At 50.7% G+C, this 18266-nt stretch overlaps 1 protein-coding gene across 2 annotated transcripts in view; it reads left to right on the top strand.

Annotated features, from left to right (window-relative positions):
• Positions 1-18266, top strand: part of COL15A1 (collagen type XV alpha 1 chain) — a 109181-nt gene that overhangs the window by 65888 nt on the left and 25027 nt on the right. Inside the window, exons 16-28 of one of the 2 annotated variants that reach the window (XM_014782019.2) lie at positions 3797-3832; positions 4256-4396; positions 4578-4646; positions 5461-5496; positions 5602-5685; positions 7147-7212; positions 9228-9263; positions 11172-11234; positions 13617-13685; positions 13795-13830; positions 16471-16524; positions 16624-16683; positions 18182-18250. In XM_014782019.2, coding sequence (XP_014637505.2) covers positions 3797-3832; positions 4256-4396; positions 4578-4646; positions 5461-5496; positions 5602-5685; positions 7147-7212; positions 9228-9263; positions 11172-11234; positions 13617-13685; positions 13795-13830; positions 16471-16524; positions 16624-16683; positions 18182-18250 — 819 coding nt within the window. The remainder of the gene's footprint in view (positions 1-3796; positions 3833-4255; positions 4397-4577; positions 4647-5460; positions 5497-5601; positions 5686-7146; positions 7213-9227; positions 9264-11171; positions 11235-13616; positions 13686-13794; positions 13831-16470; positions 16525-16623; positions 16684-18181; positions 18251-18266) is intronic. The other variant, XM_087419414.1, reaches the window with a different exon arrangement.

Below are 18266 nucleotides of genomic sequence, written 5' to 3'. Positions count from 1 at the left end.
TCCAGGGTTGCGTGGACACTTGTAGGGAGGCCTTTCCTCACGCTGCTGGAAGATCAGCCTCTCTTCTCTCTTGCAGGACACATTGACCAGTCTAGGCAGTTGTCTAAAGTGGGGTTTTTCCCCAAAGAATAAGGTCCAGTTTATTTGGCTGGAAAAAAAATATTGTTATATATAATCATTATTTTCAAATGTGGGATTGTCGTCAAAATGTGGATAGTCATTAGGAATTTATCAAATGGATTATTCTATGTTGAGTTTGATGGTAGAAGTATTCCTCAATTTATTTTCCCCAAATTAAGATGAGAGCTACTCTGAGATCTTTAGCCCATAAAGGAACAGGTGAAGAGTAGCCTGCTTTCTCATCTACAGAATGCTTCTGGAAAGGATGCTGAAGAACGTGCTGGAGATGGGCCTCTGTACAATTCCTTTCTGCTTTTTGCACTGTGGGTTCTACCGTCCAGGTCTTCAGTACATACCTAGGATTAACAGCTGTCATTCTTCTCCGTCTTTCACAATCTGAATCATTCATTGTATTCTTCAGTCTCAGAAGGTGCTGGGACACCCAGGCAGAAAAGAGTTTGTGCTTTGAAATTTTCTTCAGTGCCCAGAGTTGCTGAGGAACCTTGAGTCCCCAGCAACTGGCTTTGAGAAATCTCACCGAGCTGCCGAAGTGTCACTGTTTGGCGTTGGAAAACCAGCTTCTGCCTTTACCGTGAGATGTAAGAGAAATACAAGGAAATCATCATCCCCTTCCTTTTCTCCAAGTAATCCCAATTTGGCTTTGAGCCCTTCTCTAGATCTTACATGATGAAGAACGGGGTACCCCTTAAGAACCTGAGCTGCGAGCTGCTCTTAACTAGGGCCCAGTAATGTGTTTAGAGCTTGTAACAACTTGTTTCAATTAATTATATCGGCCTGATTTCCTATTTTGTATCTTCTTTCATCACCATCGGGTGTGTTTGGTACGAAATCCGGGTCGTAGACCTCCATAAAACCAAATAGACTGTAGTCAATTGTAAGTGTAACAAATTGAAGTTATCAGTATAACAGACATCATGAGCAAAACGACAGACATCCACAAGGCAGTAAGTTGTGCCATCTCAGATACCACAACAGAGGAGAAATCCACGTATTTATGAGGTTTCTTGATGTTCCTGTATGACGATGTCTAATAATGTCCTTATCAAATCCAGTTACCATAATGAGTGGAAATTTCTAATGAATTCTAAACCATGATTTTGCAGCGTGCAGCTCTCCTGCACCTCGTTCTTGCACGATGTTTTCGTTGTAGAGCTGATCTCTCCATCCCTCATCATCACAACCAGACTTGCAGCTCTGCGGGTTGGAATTCCAAGGCAGTGCGTAGCCCCACTACACAACAACTCTCTCACTAAGGAATGAAGTCCACCACCACCATCACCATTTCAGGAGTGTGGGGTCTTTGCTGACCCTTTTAATTGGAGCCCTCACTTTTCACTCTACCTGTTCATGTAAATTCCAAAAAGAGGAGCCCTTCCATCCGCAAGCTGATCTGCTCATTTTCCCAAATGGTGGCCACCAAATCTGTGAGCCGATGGAATGGGTCCCAATACTATCTCTTCACATGTACACACTGGATAAAATCATCTGCTTCTGAAACAGATAAATCAAGGTCCAAAACATCTTCTAGAACTTCCTTTGAAACTGCTGCAAGACCTACTCTTAACTTAAAAGGAGTCAGCAAGTTAATTGAAAAAATATTGTTTTTCATTTTAAGAACATAATTTTCTTTAACAGCATCAAATGGCAACACAACATAAGGTCTTCAGAGGATGGAGTCCAAAAGTCAAGAGATGAGGCTAATTTAACTACTATTTCACAATAACTCTGTCTGTGGTTTGACTTGTTACTGGAAAGATGTGTAAGGTTGGCGCCTTCAAGGACAGATTGCGACAGGCAGCAGACAACGGCGTGGCTGGTCTCACCCAAGAGAAGCGGATACAGATACTGTAGCCTCCGGATTAGGCAGTACAACTGGAACCCAATTCTTTTTGTCTCTGCCCTGGGTGGACGGTCACGCCTAGTTTCTCCTGTGTCAGGCTGGCAGGCAGGGAAGTGACCAGGCCCAGCCACCTTCTCCCAGCACGCCTTCTCCTCCCGCCACCCCATAATGTCCAGGCCATCTGTAGCCTGATTCTGTAATTCTCTCTTCAGATGGTCTCTTCTGTTATTCAGCCCTTCTACAGAGTTTTTCCCTTCATGGTCGTATATTTTTATTTCTAAGATCTCTAAGTGATTCTTTTCCCTAAGCTCTGTTCTTATTTCATAGTAGTTTGTCCTTGTTTCATGGCTGTAATGTCCTCCCTTTTCTCTCTGAGAATATATACTGTGTACTTAGGATGTGTTCTTAACTCTGTTCCCTCCAGTGTCCATTCCATGTTGACGCTGTTGCCTCTTTCACAGTGTTGCTTTCCCTCAGATGCCTGGTGTTTCTTGCTTGTGTGTTTGCTTTAGAAACTGGAATCCCTCTTTAGTCTGTTGTCTACCTCTGTTTGTGCAGATGGCTGGGGATATGGGCAGTAGCTCCTCTGAGACTTGCCGGTTTCAGGAAAGGAGTGGGAGGAGTAGGGTGTGCCATCAAGCAGGACACCTCATCAGCTGATCTTATGAGTTTGGAGTACTCCTGGGCCTCCCAGGGTTCCTTAGCCAACCAGGGCTCCACTCTCTCCCTTTGCTCCAGGAAACAACTCTTGTTCTTGTCCTGGGAGTGGGCGTGGGAGGTGAGGGCAGGTGAGCAGGGTTCGATGGCTGTGCTGCTCCAGAATTTCCACCTCTCTCCCTGCCACAGCTACACCCAGCTCCGGGCTGCAGGATACTTTTCTCCCTGTGGTTTCTCTCCACGACCAAAGCCTCTGGCTTCAGCTTCCCACGTTTTCTCTTCGGCGTTCCTCAGTATTTCAGGTTCAGTGTCCCTTGCCATCTTGTTTTTGAGCATGACTATTTTGGAATCATCCACTCTGTCATATGGATTTGAGACGTAATAATCAGGTGTCGGGGCCTTCTGTGTGGCCATGGAATGCTGGCCTCTTCTCTTGCAGGTGCTTCTGTGGTTTCCTCGGAGATTCTCCAGCTGGGGGTCCCCAACCTCAGTCCCTGGATGTGGGGCAGTGTCCCCTGTGGCTGACCACTCCTGACCATCGGCCCCCCTTGGTCCTCCCCTCTGCTCAGAGCTCACAGCTGGCTCCTTTCTGTGGGATCCACATCAACCCCCCCAGGAAACCTGTACTGTGGCCCCTCTGGGGATGGACACACAACCTGCTTTAGAGCAACACTCACTCCCCATTCTGAGGCTGCTCCAGCAGCTTTTGGTCTTTAGATTTTTCTAGAAGAGAGTCAGTCATCCTTCCACATATCTCCAAAAGCCTAGGGAATACATATCAAGTTCTCAAAGCCCCTTCCCTTGGCTCGACTGGGGGAAGCAGCCGTTTACTTCCATCATGGGAGGGTTGGGGAAGGGGACTTCCTGGTACACTCACAGCTCTCCAAGGGAATTCTTCCTCTGCAATCTCTCCTTGGTTAATCTTTTTACTCTTGAGCTGGGAAATGAGCTAATAGTTGAATGCTTTCCTCATGGCCTGCCTAGCAAACTAACAACTCTTGTAATGTGCTCAGCTTTGAGACACCAACCAAAACTGGGACAGGAAGAGTCCCACTTTAATACCCTGCTACTTAAGAGTCTACAATTCTGCATTTTCTTCTGAATCTACCTAATGAAATATACATTAATTGGCCCTTGGTTTTTGTTTTTTATTTTCAGGGAGCAAGAGGGCCTAATGGCTCAGTTGGTGAAAAGGTAAAAAAAAAAAAAAGGAAAAGGAAGATCTTTCTCCTCTTCCCTCCTGTTTCCCTGGGTTTACTGTAATTGGACTGTTGGGCTGGAGTATTGATCATAGAAACGTCATGGAGCGGAGAGAAAGGCGTCTCAAAGGAACTGCTCGGGGAGGGCGGAACAGCTGGAGAGGAGGGCAGTGAAGAACCTGCGACGTGTTCTGCTTCCTCACCCCCTCCACACAAACGCGCTCAGATGAGTGCGTCAGCTTATCTCCAAGTGAACTGTCAATCAGGGAGACAGCTGTTTCTGTAATGTTAAGGCGTCTTGATCAGAGAATCCATCCACCTAATTAAGTTCCGAGAACGATTTTGTGACTCAGGCGTGTTTGTTCTTCCTTCCGTGAGTGAACCCAGGGCTGCATAATCAGCCTGTCCTTCCTTACAGGGTGACCCCGGCAGCAGAGGCTTACCAGGACCCCCGGGGAAGAACGGACAAGTGGGCACTCCTGGGGTCATGGGACCCCCAGGGCCTCCTGGACCCCCCGGGCCCCCAGGCCCTGGATGTGCAATGGGACTTGGATTTGAGGTACTTTTCCCCTTTCTGTGGTTAAAGAACAATGTGCATGAAGGACTACTGGCAAGAGCAGCTAACTGACCGCTGGTCCGAGTGCTAGCTTCCCACTGAGCCCCGGCTCACAGCACCACACCTGGCACAAGGAGACGCTCAGGAATTGGATTTGAAATTCCCACTCTTCTCCCTTCCCTAGGATACCGAAGGCTCCGGAAGCATCAGGCTGTTGCATGAACCCAGAATCTCCGGACCGGTGGCTTCAAGTGTGGGTTGACTTTTGAAACCTTCCTTTTGAGGGTTGTCGGGCTGGAGTGAGGAGGCTGTGGGGTGCCCTCCTGGCTCTGCTACTTTCAATAATTCACCCTCTCTGTGCCTCCCGCTTCCAGCTGGAAAATGGGGAGACCAGGTGCTCTTCACAGCTTGTTTCTTTGAGGAGCAGCACAGAAGTTTTGCACAAAACCTCATGTGGGGAAACTTGAAAATCATTTCTCTCTCTCTCTTTCTCTCTCTTTCCAGTCCGTTACCGTTAAGCATCTCTGCTTCATTGCCTCCTTCCTGCTGCCCCACTCAATACTCACACTTTGCCCCATTTCAGAACCCCGTGCTCCTGACAAGGGCCCCTCCCCTTACGTCTAGTCCCGGGAGGTGTGGTTCATCTTCTGCTTGACGCCTGCTCTAAAGAGGGCCAACCCCAGGATCTCATGACCTTTGTCAAGTGGGCCCCAGAGCTGAGCAGTCCAGTCCAGGGCAAAGAGGGCCTCGCAGAGGGGAGCAGCACAGCCCCCTCCATGATCAAATAGGAATATGTTCCCCCATCCCCCAGATGCAGAGGGCTCTGAGATTCAGGGTCAAGAGGACACTCACCCCGTGCTGGGAGAGGGCCTCTGGTCCTCTCACTCTCTGTGGGATGTTCCTTCCTTCTTACCCTGGAAGGTTTCCTTCTTCTGTTCTCCCATTGCCTGGGACAAAATCCATGTGAGAGCTTAGGGAGAGATGGGAAGATGGAGGAGAGATGGAGAGTGAGCCAAGTGAATAGAAGAAAACCAAAGAATATTTATTTGTTTTGTTTGTTTTGCCAGGGTCCCAAAGGAGAAAAAGGAGACCAGGGACCCAAGGTGAGGTCGTGGATCCGAGGTGGGGGTGGGAGAAGTTTCCAGTCTGGTTCTAGGAGTATTAACCATGTACAATGGTTTTTTTTCTTTTCTCATTGCTGTATCCAGGGTGACAGAGGGATGGATGGAGCCAGCATTGTGGGACCCCCTGGGCCCAGGGGCCCGCCAGGGCGCATTGAGATCTTGTCTAGTGTGAGTACTATCCAGGTCAGAGTGAGGCTGTGTGTCTTCTGCCTTTGCTAAAGGGGAGAGGAGGTTGTCCACAACTTCAGGGCCTTCAGGGCTGCTGGTTATGCAGGGGGCACATAGCCGGCATCTGACCTTGGAGTTTCCACCTGTCAGCATGCCCCACCTGTCTGTTCCTAGCTGGGTACTACTGTTCTCTCACCTCATGCTTCTGGAACACTCTCTTTTGGTTGGCAGCATTTGTAGTCAGGAAAATGGCTGTAACAGAGCTGTAACTGAGCGGCAAAGGAACATACGTAGGGGAACAAGGGAGGAAAGACAGTTTGGGATATGAGAAATCAAGGAAGACTTTCTGGAGGAAGTGTCTTTGAGCAGGGACTTGAAAGCTGAGAAGGATTTTACCAGATAAGCATGAAGGACAGGACTTCTGGAATGCAGGTGGTAGGGACACTCTGTGCCAAAGCACAGAATAGAAAAACATGGGTGTGTCCAAGGCACAGGGAGCTGATGAGCATGGGGGCGGGTGGAGAATAATGGAAATTTGTAAAGAAGACTGGGGTGTGGGCTGGGACCAGATCACGGGCCATTTAGTATTAGGACATCACATTTGGAAAAATCAGGGCCCTTCTGAGAGAAATGATGTCATACTGGCAGACAACAAAAAGACAAAGTCCCACATAACTGGAAAAAGGATGACTAGAGTAGAAAAGCATGATTGAAAAATATCAAGTGTGGGTAAGAGTGGAGGGAATAGGTAATTTCATGTGTTTCTGGTGGAGGTGTCATTGTTCCTTTGGACAGCTCTTTGGCCATCTGTTAAAATTAAAAACGTCCATGCCCAAAAATTCCACATGGAAAGATCAAAGTCAAAAAAGCAAGTTGAGGGCTGGCCCCATGGCTTAGCGGTTAAGTGCGCGCGCTCCGCTGCTGGCGGCCCGGGTTCGGATCCCGGGCGTGCACCAACGCACCGCTTCTCCGGCCATGCTGAGGCCACATCCCACATGCTGCAACTGGAAGGATGTGCAACTATGACATACAACTATCTACTGGGGCTTTGGAAGAAAAATAAATAAATAAAATTATTAAAAAAAAAAAAAAAAAGCAAGTTGAAGGATAATACGTGCAGCCCGATGCCATTTATATAAAACAATTGTGTGGACAAACACACACACACACCAACAACACTACATGCTTTCTGAATTTTTAAATTTTTTTTTAAATTTTAAAAGAGAGAAAGCATTCATGTATTGTGCAATTTTAAGATTCATGGAGAGAGGAAAGTGATAAGGCAGCTCAGAGCTGTTCTGTAAGAAGTGGGAGGGAGGGGTGTGTTGGCAGTGGGTCTGGGGTGTTATCATGTCTGCCCGTGTTCTGCCATGCTAGGTGACTTCATTTAAAGCCTTGCTGCCAGGAGCAAGGAGGAACACGTGCCAGCCTCTGTCGCATTGTCTGCTTTTTCTTTTTCAGTCTTTGATCAACGTCACCGATGGATTCATGAATCTCTCGGGCATTCCTGAGCTCATCGGGCGTCCGGTGTGTATCCCCAGCTGCCCTAGAGTGCACTTGCCACCCACATGCCCCTGTTAAAACTAAGTTGGGTTGGTTTGGAATCCTTTTAGCTCCTGAAGCATAAAGCTAGACTATATCAAAGTAGAAAGGAAAGAGGACTTTGCGTGTCTGAGAAGTTGCTGTCACATTGATTTGGTCATGTGGGGAATTTGGTCCACTGCATGGAGGCTCCCAGTCCCATGCATCGGAAATCTGTGTAATGGAAATCAGAGAACCATAAGTCACAAACCGATTGACGTCTGTGCAACGCTTTTGTCTACACGATCTCATGTCACAGAACAGGAAGAGCCTAGAGAGACCTGTCTTTGTGTTAATGGGGAAACGGGTGCACGAGGAGGGAATGTGACTTGCTTCAGTCTTTCTGGCCCCATTTTAGAGATCAGGAACACCGAAGAAGCTACATTATCTCTGCAAGTTCACAGAGTCGGTCCATGGCACAACAAGGCCTAAGAGGAAGGAAGCTTCCTCCTGGAGCCTGTGCAATAAATCCCCCTTGCGTCTTCCAGCATCTGCTGGCACAGCCAGGGAGAGAGGAAAGAGCTCTGGTCTTAGGAGCCCTGGGGTTCCAGCCCCGTTTCCACTACACACCACTCTGAGCTTCTGATCCTCTTCTCTGATAACACCTCACCAGCTTTTGGGGCAGCTTACAAGAGGTGATGGTTGCAAACTATGGCACTCTGTGTAAGCCAACATGGAGATTGAGGCTTATACTTCCACAGCTGTGCAATCCAGATGTCCTGGGGGCCACCCACCTCTGCAGTCCCAGTGAGGTTGGCTTGAACCCCCACCATCCACGTCCTGGGGAAATTTGGTGCCCTCCTCAAGGCTTCTGCAAATATCTGGGAGGCTCCTCTGGCGCCAGTTTCTCCTTCTGTTGAGTGACCTCTGTTGGGGGGTCGTCTCGCTGTTTCTTCTGAACTACATCCAAAGGGGCTCCCTTTCCTTGATTTCTACCAAAATTATCCCAAACACCCCAATATTCAAACCCTAAAGCAAACCAGCTAACAAGCAAAAGTAATTTCACAGAAGGTGTTGGTTTTCCCCAAACTTTTGGAGGTTTAGCTTGTTAGGTGGGTTGATACTGAAGCAAAACACTGACAGCCTAAAATCGAAGATTCGGCATCTCTGTTCTGAGTCCCTGGACTCTTCTGCCTGCATTGCTGCGCCCCCACCTTCTCTCTCTTCCGCGCCCCTAGCATCCTGCTTCCTTCCCAGTCACTGTCCTCCAGGGTCCCCTTCATCCCTAACGGAGGATCAGGCTTTTTCCTCCTCAGAGGCAGTTCCCTCCCTGAGAGGACCTGAGAGGACTCGAGTCCTGGCCAATGCCCTTATGCTTTTCCACCCTGCTGTGTATACAGTGCCTTGAGAAACTTGTTGCCATCCAGCCATCTCCCTCTGTGTACATATTCTGCCAAACTCATACGCTTTTAATAGGTATGTGGGTATCTGGCTGGCAGGAGGAAGAGTCCTGGCCCCATGTGGGGTGAACCACAGACACTCTTTGCCCGGGCCTTTATAATGGCTGATTCTTAAAAATTCTCATTCCTACAGAGGGAAAAGAACTGAGTCTCACCAACATGTCCCCACTTACCCCCCAAATACTCACTTGGAATTTGGAAACTTGTTGTCCGAGAGTATTTGTCGAGGTCCGGTGCTGCGTTCATCGCCCCCAGAGGTTTCAGATGCTGAGTAATTTCACAGAGGACGAGGCTGCCACTTAAAGTGCAGAGAGTTCTGGCTTGGGGGAGGGGACTCTGGGCTCCTGGGCACAGCTTCTGGCTGTGTCTCTAACTAGCTATGTGACTGCACAGTTCCTTCCCCTCTGGGGCCTCAGCATCCTCCTCTGTAAAATGGGTCGTGGGCCCCGCTATGTGGGAACATGCTTGGGCCTTTGGGAGGTGCTGGCAGGGAGCGGGCGCCTGAGGCACAGCGTTCCTGCTGGCACCTAACCCTCATGCTTTGTCTTTGGTGTGTTACAGGGCCCAGTGGGCATGCCTGGGCTGCCAGGATTTCCAGTAAGTACCACAGTAGCCATCTTCCCTCTGTGCCCTGTGGCTGTGCTCATTCTGTTCCTCCCACCTGCAATGCCGTTCTCCTCCATCTGCACGACCAAGCTCTAGCGCCATCTTGTTCACGTGACCTTTCCTCCTTGCCCCTCACCTGGAGTGACCCTTCCCTACCTTGAGTCCCACAGGGCTTTATTTTCGCCTATGCTATGGTTCTTTTCTGCCTTGAATAACAGTTACTTGTGCCCTGGTCTTTTTTCCTCCACTGTACTGTGAACAGCTTGTGGAGGTTGGGTCTTCCTCATCTCCCTCTTCCCCAGGGCCGGCTGGAGCTGGTTGGTTTCCTAGGAATGCGAGTGGATGAGTTAAGCATTTCCAGTAGATACAGTCCAAGTAGATCAAAGAGATAAGGTGGCGGTGATGGAGGATGGGGGAGGGGGATCATAGACTAGAAGTCCAATAATCAACAGTCTGTGGGCACCACACTGTGGGCCTTCCACCATGGTAGGTGAAAATCCATTTCTGCATAGAAAGTGATCAGTTTTGTCTGAAAGTTTGAGCCGTGCTGAAGCCCAAGGCCTGGCTCCATTGTGGAATGTGCATGATTTCTCCAAGACACTGCAGCTCTGAAAGGCCTGATGCCCGCGGGTGACATGTGCTGCCTCCAGGATACGTGAAGGAAATTTATCAAAAATGTGATAGAAATTTGTTCTTGGTGGTGGAATTATAAGTGATTTCTTTTCTCATTTCTTTATACTTTTCTGAACTTTTATATTTTCTAAAAGGAGCATATCCTATGTTGACACTAAGAATACACATGAACTAGACCTTAAAAAACAAGTGAAAGTGGCAGCCACAGAGAAGACCTCTGAGTTAGGAAGAGAAGAGGCCAGACCTCTGAGCTCCAGCCCCAGCTTGGCTGCTTCAAACCAGTGGCATGTTCCAGAACACGTTTTCCTCTCAATAAGTGGTTCTGTGTTCCCGGGGGAGCCTCCAGGGCCAGTTCGGGGAGTGAGGTGGGGGCCACGGGGGCAGGATTCAGGCCACCAGCCTCCGGTCAGGGAAGCTCCATTTGACGTATTTTATATATTGGGCTTTTGTTTAAGACTTTATTTGAAAAAAAGGAATGAAAAGAGATTCACTGATAGAAAATAATAATCACAAATATTTGAAGGCCACTGCTTTAACCCAGAAGACAGGACAGGGACTTGTGAAAGCTAAATAGCAATAAGGTGTTGGAACGCCTTTTCGGGGCAGACGTCTGGCTGTGAGTCATTGTCACAGATATTAAGAGTCTGGTGGAGTTGACAAGAGGTCACGTCTGACTGGGTGTGCAGAATTTGGCTCTGCAGAGGGGTGGATGGGCGTTCCTGCAGGGGGCGCCATGAGCAGCAGTGCAGAGAGGCTGAGGGGAGGCTCAGCCCTGGTGCTGTGCTCAGGAGTGGGAGGGGAGGTGCTGAGGTTGGCTGGGATGGGTTTGGGTGTCAGGCTGGGACGTTTGCATCCTACCCCAGAGGCAGCAGGGAGCCAGAGAAGGGGTGGGAGTCATAGAAGGTGAATGGTGGGTGGAGGCAGGCTGCAGGATGGCCCGGAGGACCCATGTGCAGGATGGCCCGGAGGACCCATGGGGTGAGCAGAGGCAGCAGGACCAGGTTTCAATAGAGCACATCGGAGGAAACCGAAGTCCAGAGAGGCGTAGGGCCTCCAGGCCTCCTGACGCACAGTGCTGTCGTCTTTCCACCAGACCACAATTTCTAGATGACTTAGAATTAGGAAAATATCATGGCTAATTGTGACTTGCACCACCAGGGGGATGGCACTCTCTATTTTTCTACTCTTTGAAAAAATATTCTTTCATTTGGTTAAAGCATTTTAATCTTAACAAACAACAAAATCCCCTCCAATGATTCCTTCCAGGGCCCTAGAGGACCAAAAGGTGACACTGGCCTGCCTGGATTTCCAGGACTAAAAGGAGAACAGGTAAGCAGGGCCCAGGTATTTGGTGGGATGGTGCTCCAGAATTTGCTAAATGTTTCAAATTGACTGAAAGTAGCTGTTCCCTTTTTTAAAAAATTTGAGATATAATTCACATACCATAAAATCAACCCGTTTAAATTGTGGAATTCAGTGATTTTTAGTACATTCACAAGGTTATGCAACCATCATCACTGCCAAGTTCTAGAACATTTTCTTCATGCCCTAAAGAAACTCCCTAGTAGCAGTTGCTCCCCAGCTGTTAACTTTTATAATCTCAAGCTTCCTCCAGGGTGAAGGTGGGTTGTAGGTGGAGAAATTGATTTTCATCATAGTTTGGAAAAAAACTCAACCCAACACTCCCTTGAATGGTCTTATCATGTGTGCTACGCTCTGTCTACTGCCTGTCGGGCCCCCCAGTGAGAGTGTGTGTGAGGGTGTGCGCTCCCTGGGGGTGGGCTGCACCCTTGTTTCTTTTCTGTTCCTCCAGTACTTAGCACTGGACCTGGTACATAAGTGGCACTGAAGACATTTGTGAGATTAAAGAATGTATAATTAATGAATCTAATGAATACTAATATTTAGAAATTGTAAGTTGGGGCCTCTGCAGTTGGATGGCCCAAAATCTTTGGAGTCAATATTTAGCATGCAGAGCACTTCCTAAGAACTCAGGACACTGAGCTGACCTTTGTCCCCTTCTACATTTGCCTCCTAGAATTAACTTCCCAGAGGTTTTTATGGATAAAGGGGAGAGCGACGTCCATAAACAGATTGCAGAGACTCTGGATTGCATTCCTTTATTCATCTGTCCACTTATGTACTCATCCATCTTATACCCAGTCCCTAAGATGTGCCAGCCCGTCTCCTGTACTAGGCACTAGGGATGTAGAAATAAGATATGAGGAACAGACATGCAAAGAGCCACCAGAGAGCATGGTCACTGCAGTAATGGAGGACTGTGCAAAGCCAATGGGAGCAACTCCTGTGCCCGCCTTGGGGCGTCGAGGACGGTGGATGTGTCTCCAAGAGGAGGGAGTGTTAGGCTGCTCTCTTTCCTCCCTCTCCCCACCATTCCACACTGGCCCCCACAATTCCAGAGGGTGGGGGAGCACAATTCCAGGGGATGGGGGTTCAGTGTGCTGGGCGAAGGGGTCTAAGTTTGGCACCACATGAGCCGATGTCTTGGGATGCTTTTTGCCGCTGCGGGCCTATGGCAAGCAGCATCTCTGGTTTGGGAAGAGGCCTGGTCAAGCAAGAGCGGCTCTTGCTTTAAACACTCTGTTCCTATGTGGCGAGGTCAGATGGATCTAGAGGGACCTACGTGCCATCCCCGCCCCTCATCCCTTGCCACACTGAAAACTGGGGTGGGTGCCCCGGCGGCTCTGCTCTGGCCCTCGCGGTGCACGCGCTCTCTCGCTCTGCCTCTAATGCCTTTGTGCTTGCTTCTTCTTGCGGCTGGCGTGCTCAGGACTGCCTTTCCTCACCGGCGGAGTGGTAAGATCCACATGTCAGGGTGGACTGAGGGGGACTAAGAGGAGAGGCTGCTCTGCTTGCTTTGGCACCAGTGCCCTGGCTGCTTCTGGCCCTGTTGAAGGGAGACTTGAGTGTGGTCCAGCCCAGCACCCCAGGGGCCAGCCCTGAAGTTTGGGGCCAAACCTCTGAGTGATACAGAAGGTTCCTCTGCCTGGCCTTTCCTCTGGACACGTGTCTTTAGGGAAGCCTCCTGGGATAGTAGATGGCTCTGCTGAGGCCAGGATTCAGGCTGGATCCTGTGTTCCTGCCACCAGCCTATCCATCTCTTTATTTCCCAACTGACATAACTCTACCTGATGAAGTAGGTGTTTGCGCAGGAGTCTGGAGTTTGGAGGCAAAGTTCCACATGGAGACACGGCCCCTGTGTAGAAAGAGGCCCCTAGTGTTGATATTCTCATCTCTTTCCCGATTTCAGATGTTTTAACGAGAATAAGGCTTCTTGGTGGGAACAGATCTCAAGTCGAGTTGTTAGGAAGGCAAGTCACCGAATGTATTAGGAGCCAGAGGTTCCCTGAGGGTGCCATGCAGCAGGAGGTGGGGAGGACCTTGTTGGGGCTGGTTCCTGGAGGGTTGAGAGTGAAGACGTTGATCTGCCAGCAGTGGGAGCCCTGAGGGGCTTGCAGGACCCCCGACCTATACTTTCGGACAGTGATTTGATGGTGCACGGAGGGAACAGCCCAGAGGGTATCTTAGGAGGCTGCTGCGGTACTCTAGTGAGAGGTCGTGTCGGAGCGGTGGGTGGAGGGCGGATGAAGGTGTGAGAAATCCTGGCGGCAGGACTGAGAGGCCTCAGTGAGCCTCTGGATGAGGGTGAGGAGGAGGCCCAACTTCACCGAAAGGTTCTCTGAATTGCAGGGCGAGAAGGGAGAGCCGGGCACCATCCTGACTGGGGACGTTCCTCTGGAAAGCCTGAGGGGGAAGAAGGTAATTATGTCACCAGACCCTGAAGGCACATGTCTGCTTCGGGGTCACAGCTTTGTCTCTGCTGCAAACTGTGTTCCTCTGAGTGACGAGTCCGTATCTCCTGTTTTAGGGTGAACCTGGAGTGCATGGTGCCCCGGGACCAATGGTAAGCCTGAGCATCTCTCAGCTGGGTCTGGGCTGGGGTTTGAAGCATTTGTCATCCTTTGACTCAGTTAGACTGAGTTGTCTCGGTTGTGAAAACAAAAGGGAGGTGGCAAAATGTGAGTGTGTTAGGGTGGGCTAAATGCGGTTAAATAAGAATCTCGGTGGTTTAACCAGTAACAGCTGAGTTCTCACTCTCGCGAAGTCCGCTGTGGTTGTTCCTAGTTGGGCGTCTCCCCTCCAAGCAGTGACTCAGGGACCCAGGATGCTGGTGTGCCCTGACTCTGCCATCTGGTGGATTCAAGGCCACACTGGCATCTTCCAGCAGGCAGGCCAAGGTTGGGGAGGGGGAAGAGACCATGGAAGATGATGAACATCACGTCTAGCACATTCCACTGGCCAGAACTCAGATGTCTGGGGGGCCTCAGAAATGTGGCTAAGCCATGTGTCCAGGAAGGAGAGGAGAACTGGCTGGTGGTGAGCGCTCACAGTAACACCGTGGGTCTTACCAGCTGCAGATTGCTGCTGCCCAGGGAACCCCTCAAAGGAACCCCAGGGAGTCTCTCTGGGGTTTTCGGATTCTGGTCCTGGATCTGCTGCTCAGTGGCTGAGACCCTGAGCAAGTCCTCTTCTCTCTCTGGGCTCTGTTTTCCCATCTGTACATGAGGGTATTGAATTAGTGCTCGATGATATGATAGGGCCTTCCTGCCTTTCTGCTCTATCTGTGACCCGTTTGGGCTGCTGAACAGTTTTTAAGCCAATTCTCTCCATGATGAACCCTAAACTTCCCTTTCCTTCCCAAAGAACAAAGAGAATTCAGGTGGAACATCCACTATGGGTCAGACACTGTACTGATACTTCACACAGACCATCTCATTTCATCCTCTCCACACTAAGAGGTGAATATCAGAACTCCCATTTTATAGACGAGCAAACTAAGATCAAAGAGGTTAAGTAACTCGCCCACTGTTACACAGCTTGTAAGTGGCACAGGGGGATTTGAACCCAGCCTGTCAGGTTTTTCCCACCGTGCCCCACTGGCTCCAATAAACACCTCCATTCTTCTGAAATGTTTTGGGCTGGAGAATTACACATGGAGTTGGTGTGGTTGAAGCTGGATTTCAAGCCTGGGAGAAAGGACCTCCCATTTCTCTAAAAGACACACATTCTTGATGAATGGACCATAACCTCCAAGGTGCATCCTTCAAAGGACCTTCTGAGGCCTTTGGTCCCTTAAGTCAGGCAGAATGGAATCCCTGGAGAGGGGTAGCTGAGGGCTAAGGCAGAGTGAGCGAGTCTTGTATTAACACTGGTTAACCACTTACTAACATCCAATACCATGGGAAATACCAATAGTTCGCAGTGGCCAGCAGGCTGCTGCAGATGGCCATGGTGGATGTTCCCACTGAAGCTTACCTTTGCACAGCTTGCCAAGCACAGACAGTAAGGGGGCACCTTCTTCCAATTTGCATGAAGGTGCCATAGGGCTAGCTGTGGCCCTTGTGACTAGTGTAACTAATGTAACTAATACAACTCCTTTACAAGTTCAACGGAGCCTTGTTACTCATGGCCCGTGGATCAGCATCATCAGCATCACCTGGGAGCTTGTTATAACTGCAGAGCCTTAGGCCCCACCCGGGACCTACTGGATCTGCATCTTGACAAGATCCCAGGTGCCGCCTTTGCACGTTGATGTTTGAGAAGCTCTGCAGTAGAACATACCACCAAGTGGCCTGTGCCCTGTTAACTCCTACTGTTCTTGCTTGTCTTTCCCTCAGAGTAATGTGGGCTGGGTAATTTACATCCAGAGCCTATTTCAACTCAGTCTTTATTTGCCATTTTCCAGGCATGGCTGTATATGTCAATGGCAGCAGGAAGAAGAGACTTGGAGGGCTCCAGGCTTAAACCATCAGCCCCTAGGAGACAGGGCAGACCCAGCCACAGGAGTGGGAAGGTGTAGACTGAGGGTGGAGCTTGTTCTGGGAGGAGCTAGTGCATTGTATGCATCCCGGGTACCGGAAGGCGCGAGGGTTCCTGCAGAAGGTTGGAACAGGGCAGTGGCTCTGGAAGCATATGGACGTGGAGAGCCAGCACTGGAATGAATAGGGTCCAGTGGTCAGGTCAGTCATCTGGAGGACTGGGGTGCCAGACCACGACCCTGGTCCTTACGGACCCAGAACCAAGTCCTGGAGCAGGTTAGCAGGCCGGGCTGACACAAGGGCAGAGTCAGGGCTGCATTATTCCAGTGGGGGACACGGAGAGCCCTGGGACAGAAGACGTAGGGCAAAGGCCCACGTTCTGAGCTGGTCCAGCCCCCAGCTACCTGGGAGCTGAGGCCCTGAGCGACTGCTCTCTGGCTCCTACATTAGCCCTGAGTGGCTGGGAGAGGTGGGGTCCAGAGTCTGGGATAGGGTGCAGCCTGCAGGAGGTGTGGGGTGGTGAGGGGTTGAGCAGGGTTCCAGCTGAGAGCAGAGAGGCCGGGAGACAAGGAGCCAGGCAGGTGGATACTTCGTAATCGCTCTTAGCCCTCCTTCCTCCTGTCAGTGGTTCATCGTGGTCACTGCCCACGAAGGCGTGCTGGGCCCCATCTTGCTGGCCCTTGAGTTTCTGTTCTTTTCTAATGTGGTATTTGTTTTGCCTCCAGGGGCCCAAAGGACCGCCAGGACACAAAGGAGAATTTGGCCTCCCCGGACGACCTGTAGGTGTCAGCGTTCCTCAGGCTGGATGAGAGGGAAGGACACGGGCCAGGCTGGCGGGTGGGCAGTGGGTTTACTTAGGTGTCTCTTCTGGGTTTCAGGGTCGCCCAGGACTGAATGGCCTCAAGGGCGCCAAAGGAGATCGAGGGGTCATGATGCCGGTGAGTGCCACGACCTCTGCCCCAACCCCACGCCACCCGGGGGACAGAGCCCCGAGGCCAGTGTCCAGAGGACGGTGAGAGAGTGCCGGGTCCAGTGAGCGGGGCTGGTGGACGGAACGTTCAGGAATGTTTTTCGTTTTCCTCTGCTGCCACGTCCAAAGATCCTCCAGCCCAGCCCTGTCCTCCGGCTCGCTCTCAGGAGGCTCCCTGCCACCGAAAGCACCTTGGTGGAGCATAAGCTTCCTCATCCGGACCCCAGGGCGAGAGCGGGGGGAAGCGACCTGGGCGTGTTCAGGAAATCCGGTTTCAAGTCCCGGGTCTTCTGACTTCAGTAATAGCCCGTCTTCCCTCCATCACACCGTCCCAGGGATTTTGCATGTCACTGGGGGCTCGGCAAACGTGTGTGAGTGCATATCAAAGCTAGACCAGCTACTTAGGGACGGCCTCCCAAGATGGCAGACACTGGGGCATCAGCAGGGTCCAGGGTCTTGAATAAGGAAGCCAACATTTACTGAGCACCTACTATGTACCAGAGACTCTACGAAGTGCTTTGAAGGACGGTATCTCCGTCTTGATAATACCTATCCTGAGTGACGCTCTGTGGGGCCCTTGTTTACACCAGAGGTAACTGGGGCCCATAGAAGTTAAGTGACCACCGAAGGTCAACCAGTTAACAGGTACCACGCTAAGATGCAAATGTAGCTCTAAGTCTGTTGCTGCCTCTGTTTGCCCCACTCTATCTCGACTTCGTATGTCCAGAAATGCAGAAAGGCAATTTTCTTGAGGCAGTGGGGTGCTGACCACACTCAGGACACCCGCTGGAGCCACTCGGTAGAGCAGACGCTGACGCTTTCTCTTAGGATGGTTAGTGCAGCTTCCGTATGGGCTGGATTCCTCACGCCCGTAGTCAGAGCCTCACCCTCCGGCTGCAAGGTCCCGCTAGGGCTCTGGGCTTGGGGGAGAAAACGTTGCATGGTATTAAGGCCAGGCTGACCTGGCTTTGGAAAGGACTCTGCTATCTAGCAAGAGTTTTGCATTTATTTTTGCATTTATTAAGCACCCTCCCAGGTACCAAATCACGTGAAGGACCCCCCACCCCCACCCCACTGCCCTTCCATTCTATGGGTGCCCTGATGGAGAGGTGGTGGGCTCCGTATCGGCTGAGCACTGCTCTGGGAGTCAGAGTCTGGGTTCTGATCTCAGTTCTGCCGTAGGTTGCTGTTGAGCAGATCCCTTCCCCTCTCTGGGCCTCATTATCTCCGTCTGTAAACCAGGGGTAGTACTTGTTGCTCTGCTGCCTCCCGCATGGGTTGCTGTGAGGATGCAGCACGGTCACGGGTGTAGCCGTGCTCTGTGGAAGGGACTGGCCACCCATGGGAGAAGTTACTTGGCTGTAACGGACCCTCATTGTGTCCCCAAACCCGAGGGGAAGTGTCCTCCAGCTGCTCTGTGCTCACAACAGCGGACACTCAGGAATGGCCTTCCTTTCTCCCTTCAGGGCCCACCTGGCTTACCTGGTCCTCCTGGCCCCCCTGGTCCCCCTGGAGCTGTGATTAACATCAAAGGAGTAAGTTGGGGTGTTG

Source organism: Ceratotherium simum, chromosome 29, assembly GCF_057802395.1.
Source record: "Ceratotherium simum simum isolate JZ-2026a chromosome 29, ASM5780239v1, whole genome shotgun sequence".
In the NCBI taxonomy this organism is placed as follows: domain Eukaryota; kingdom Metazoa; phylum Chordata; class Mammalia; order Perissodactyla; family Rhinocerotidae; genus Ceratotherium; species Ceratotherium simum.
The sequence above is the reverse complement of the archived record's forward strand: the minus strand, read 5'-3'. Positions and strand labels throughout refer to the sequence as shown.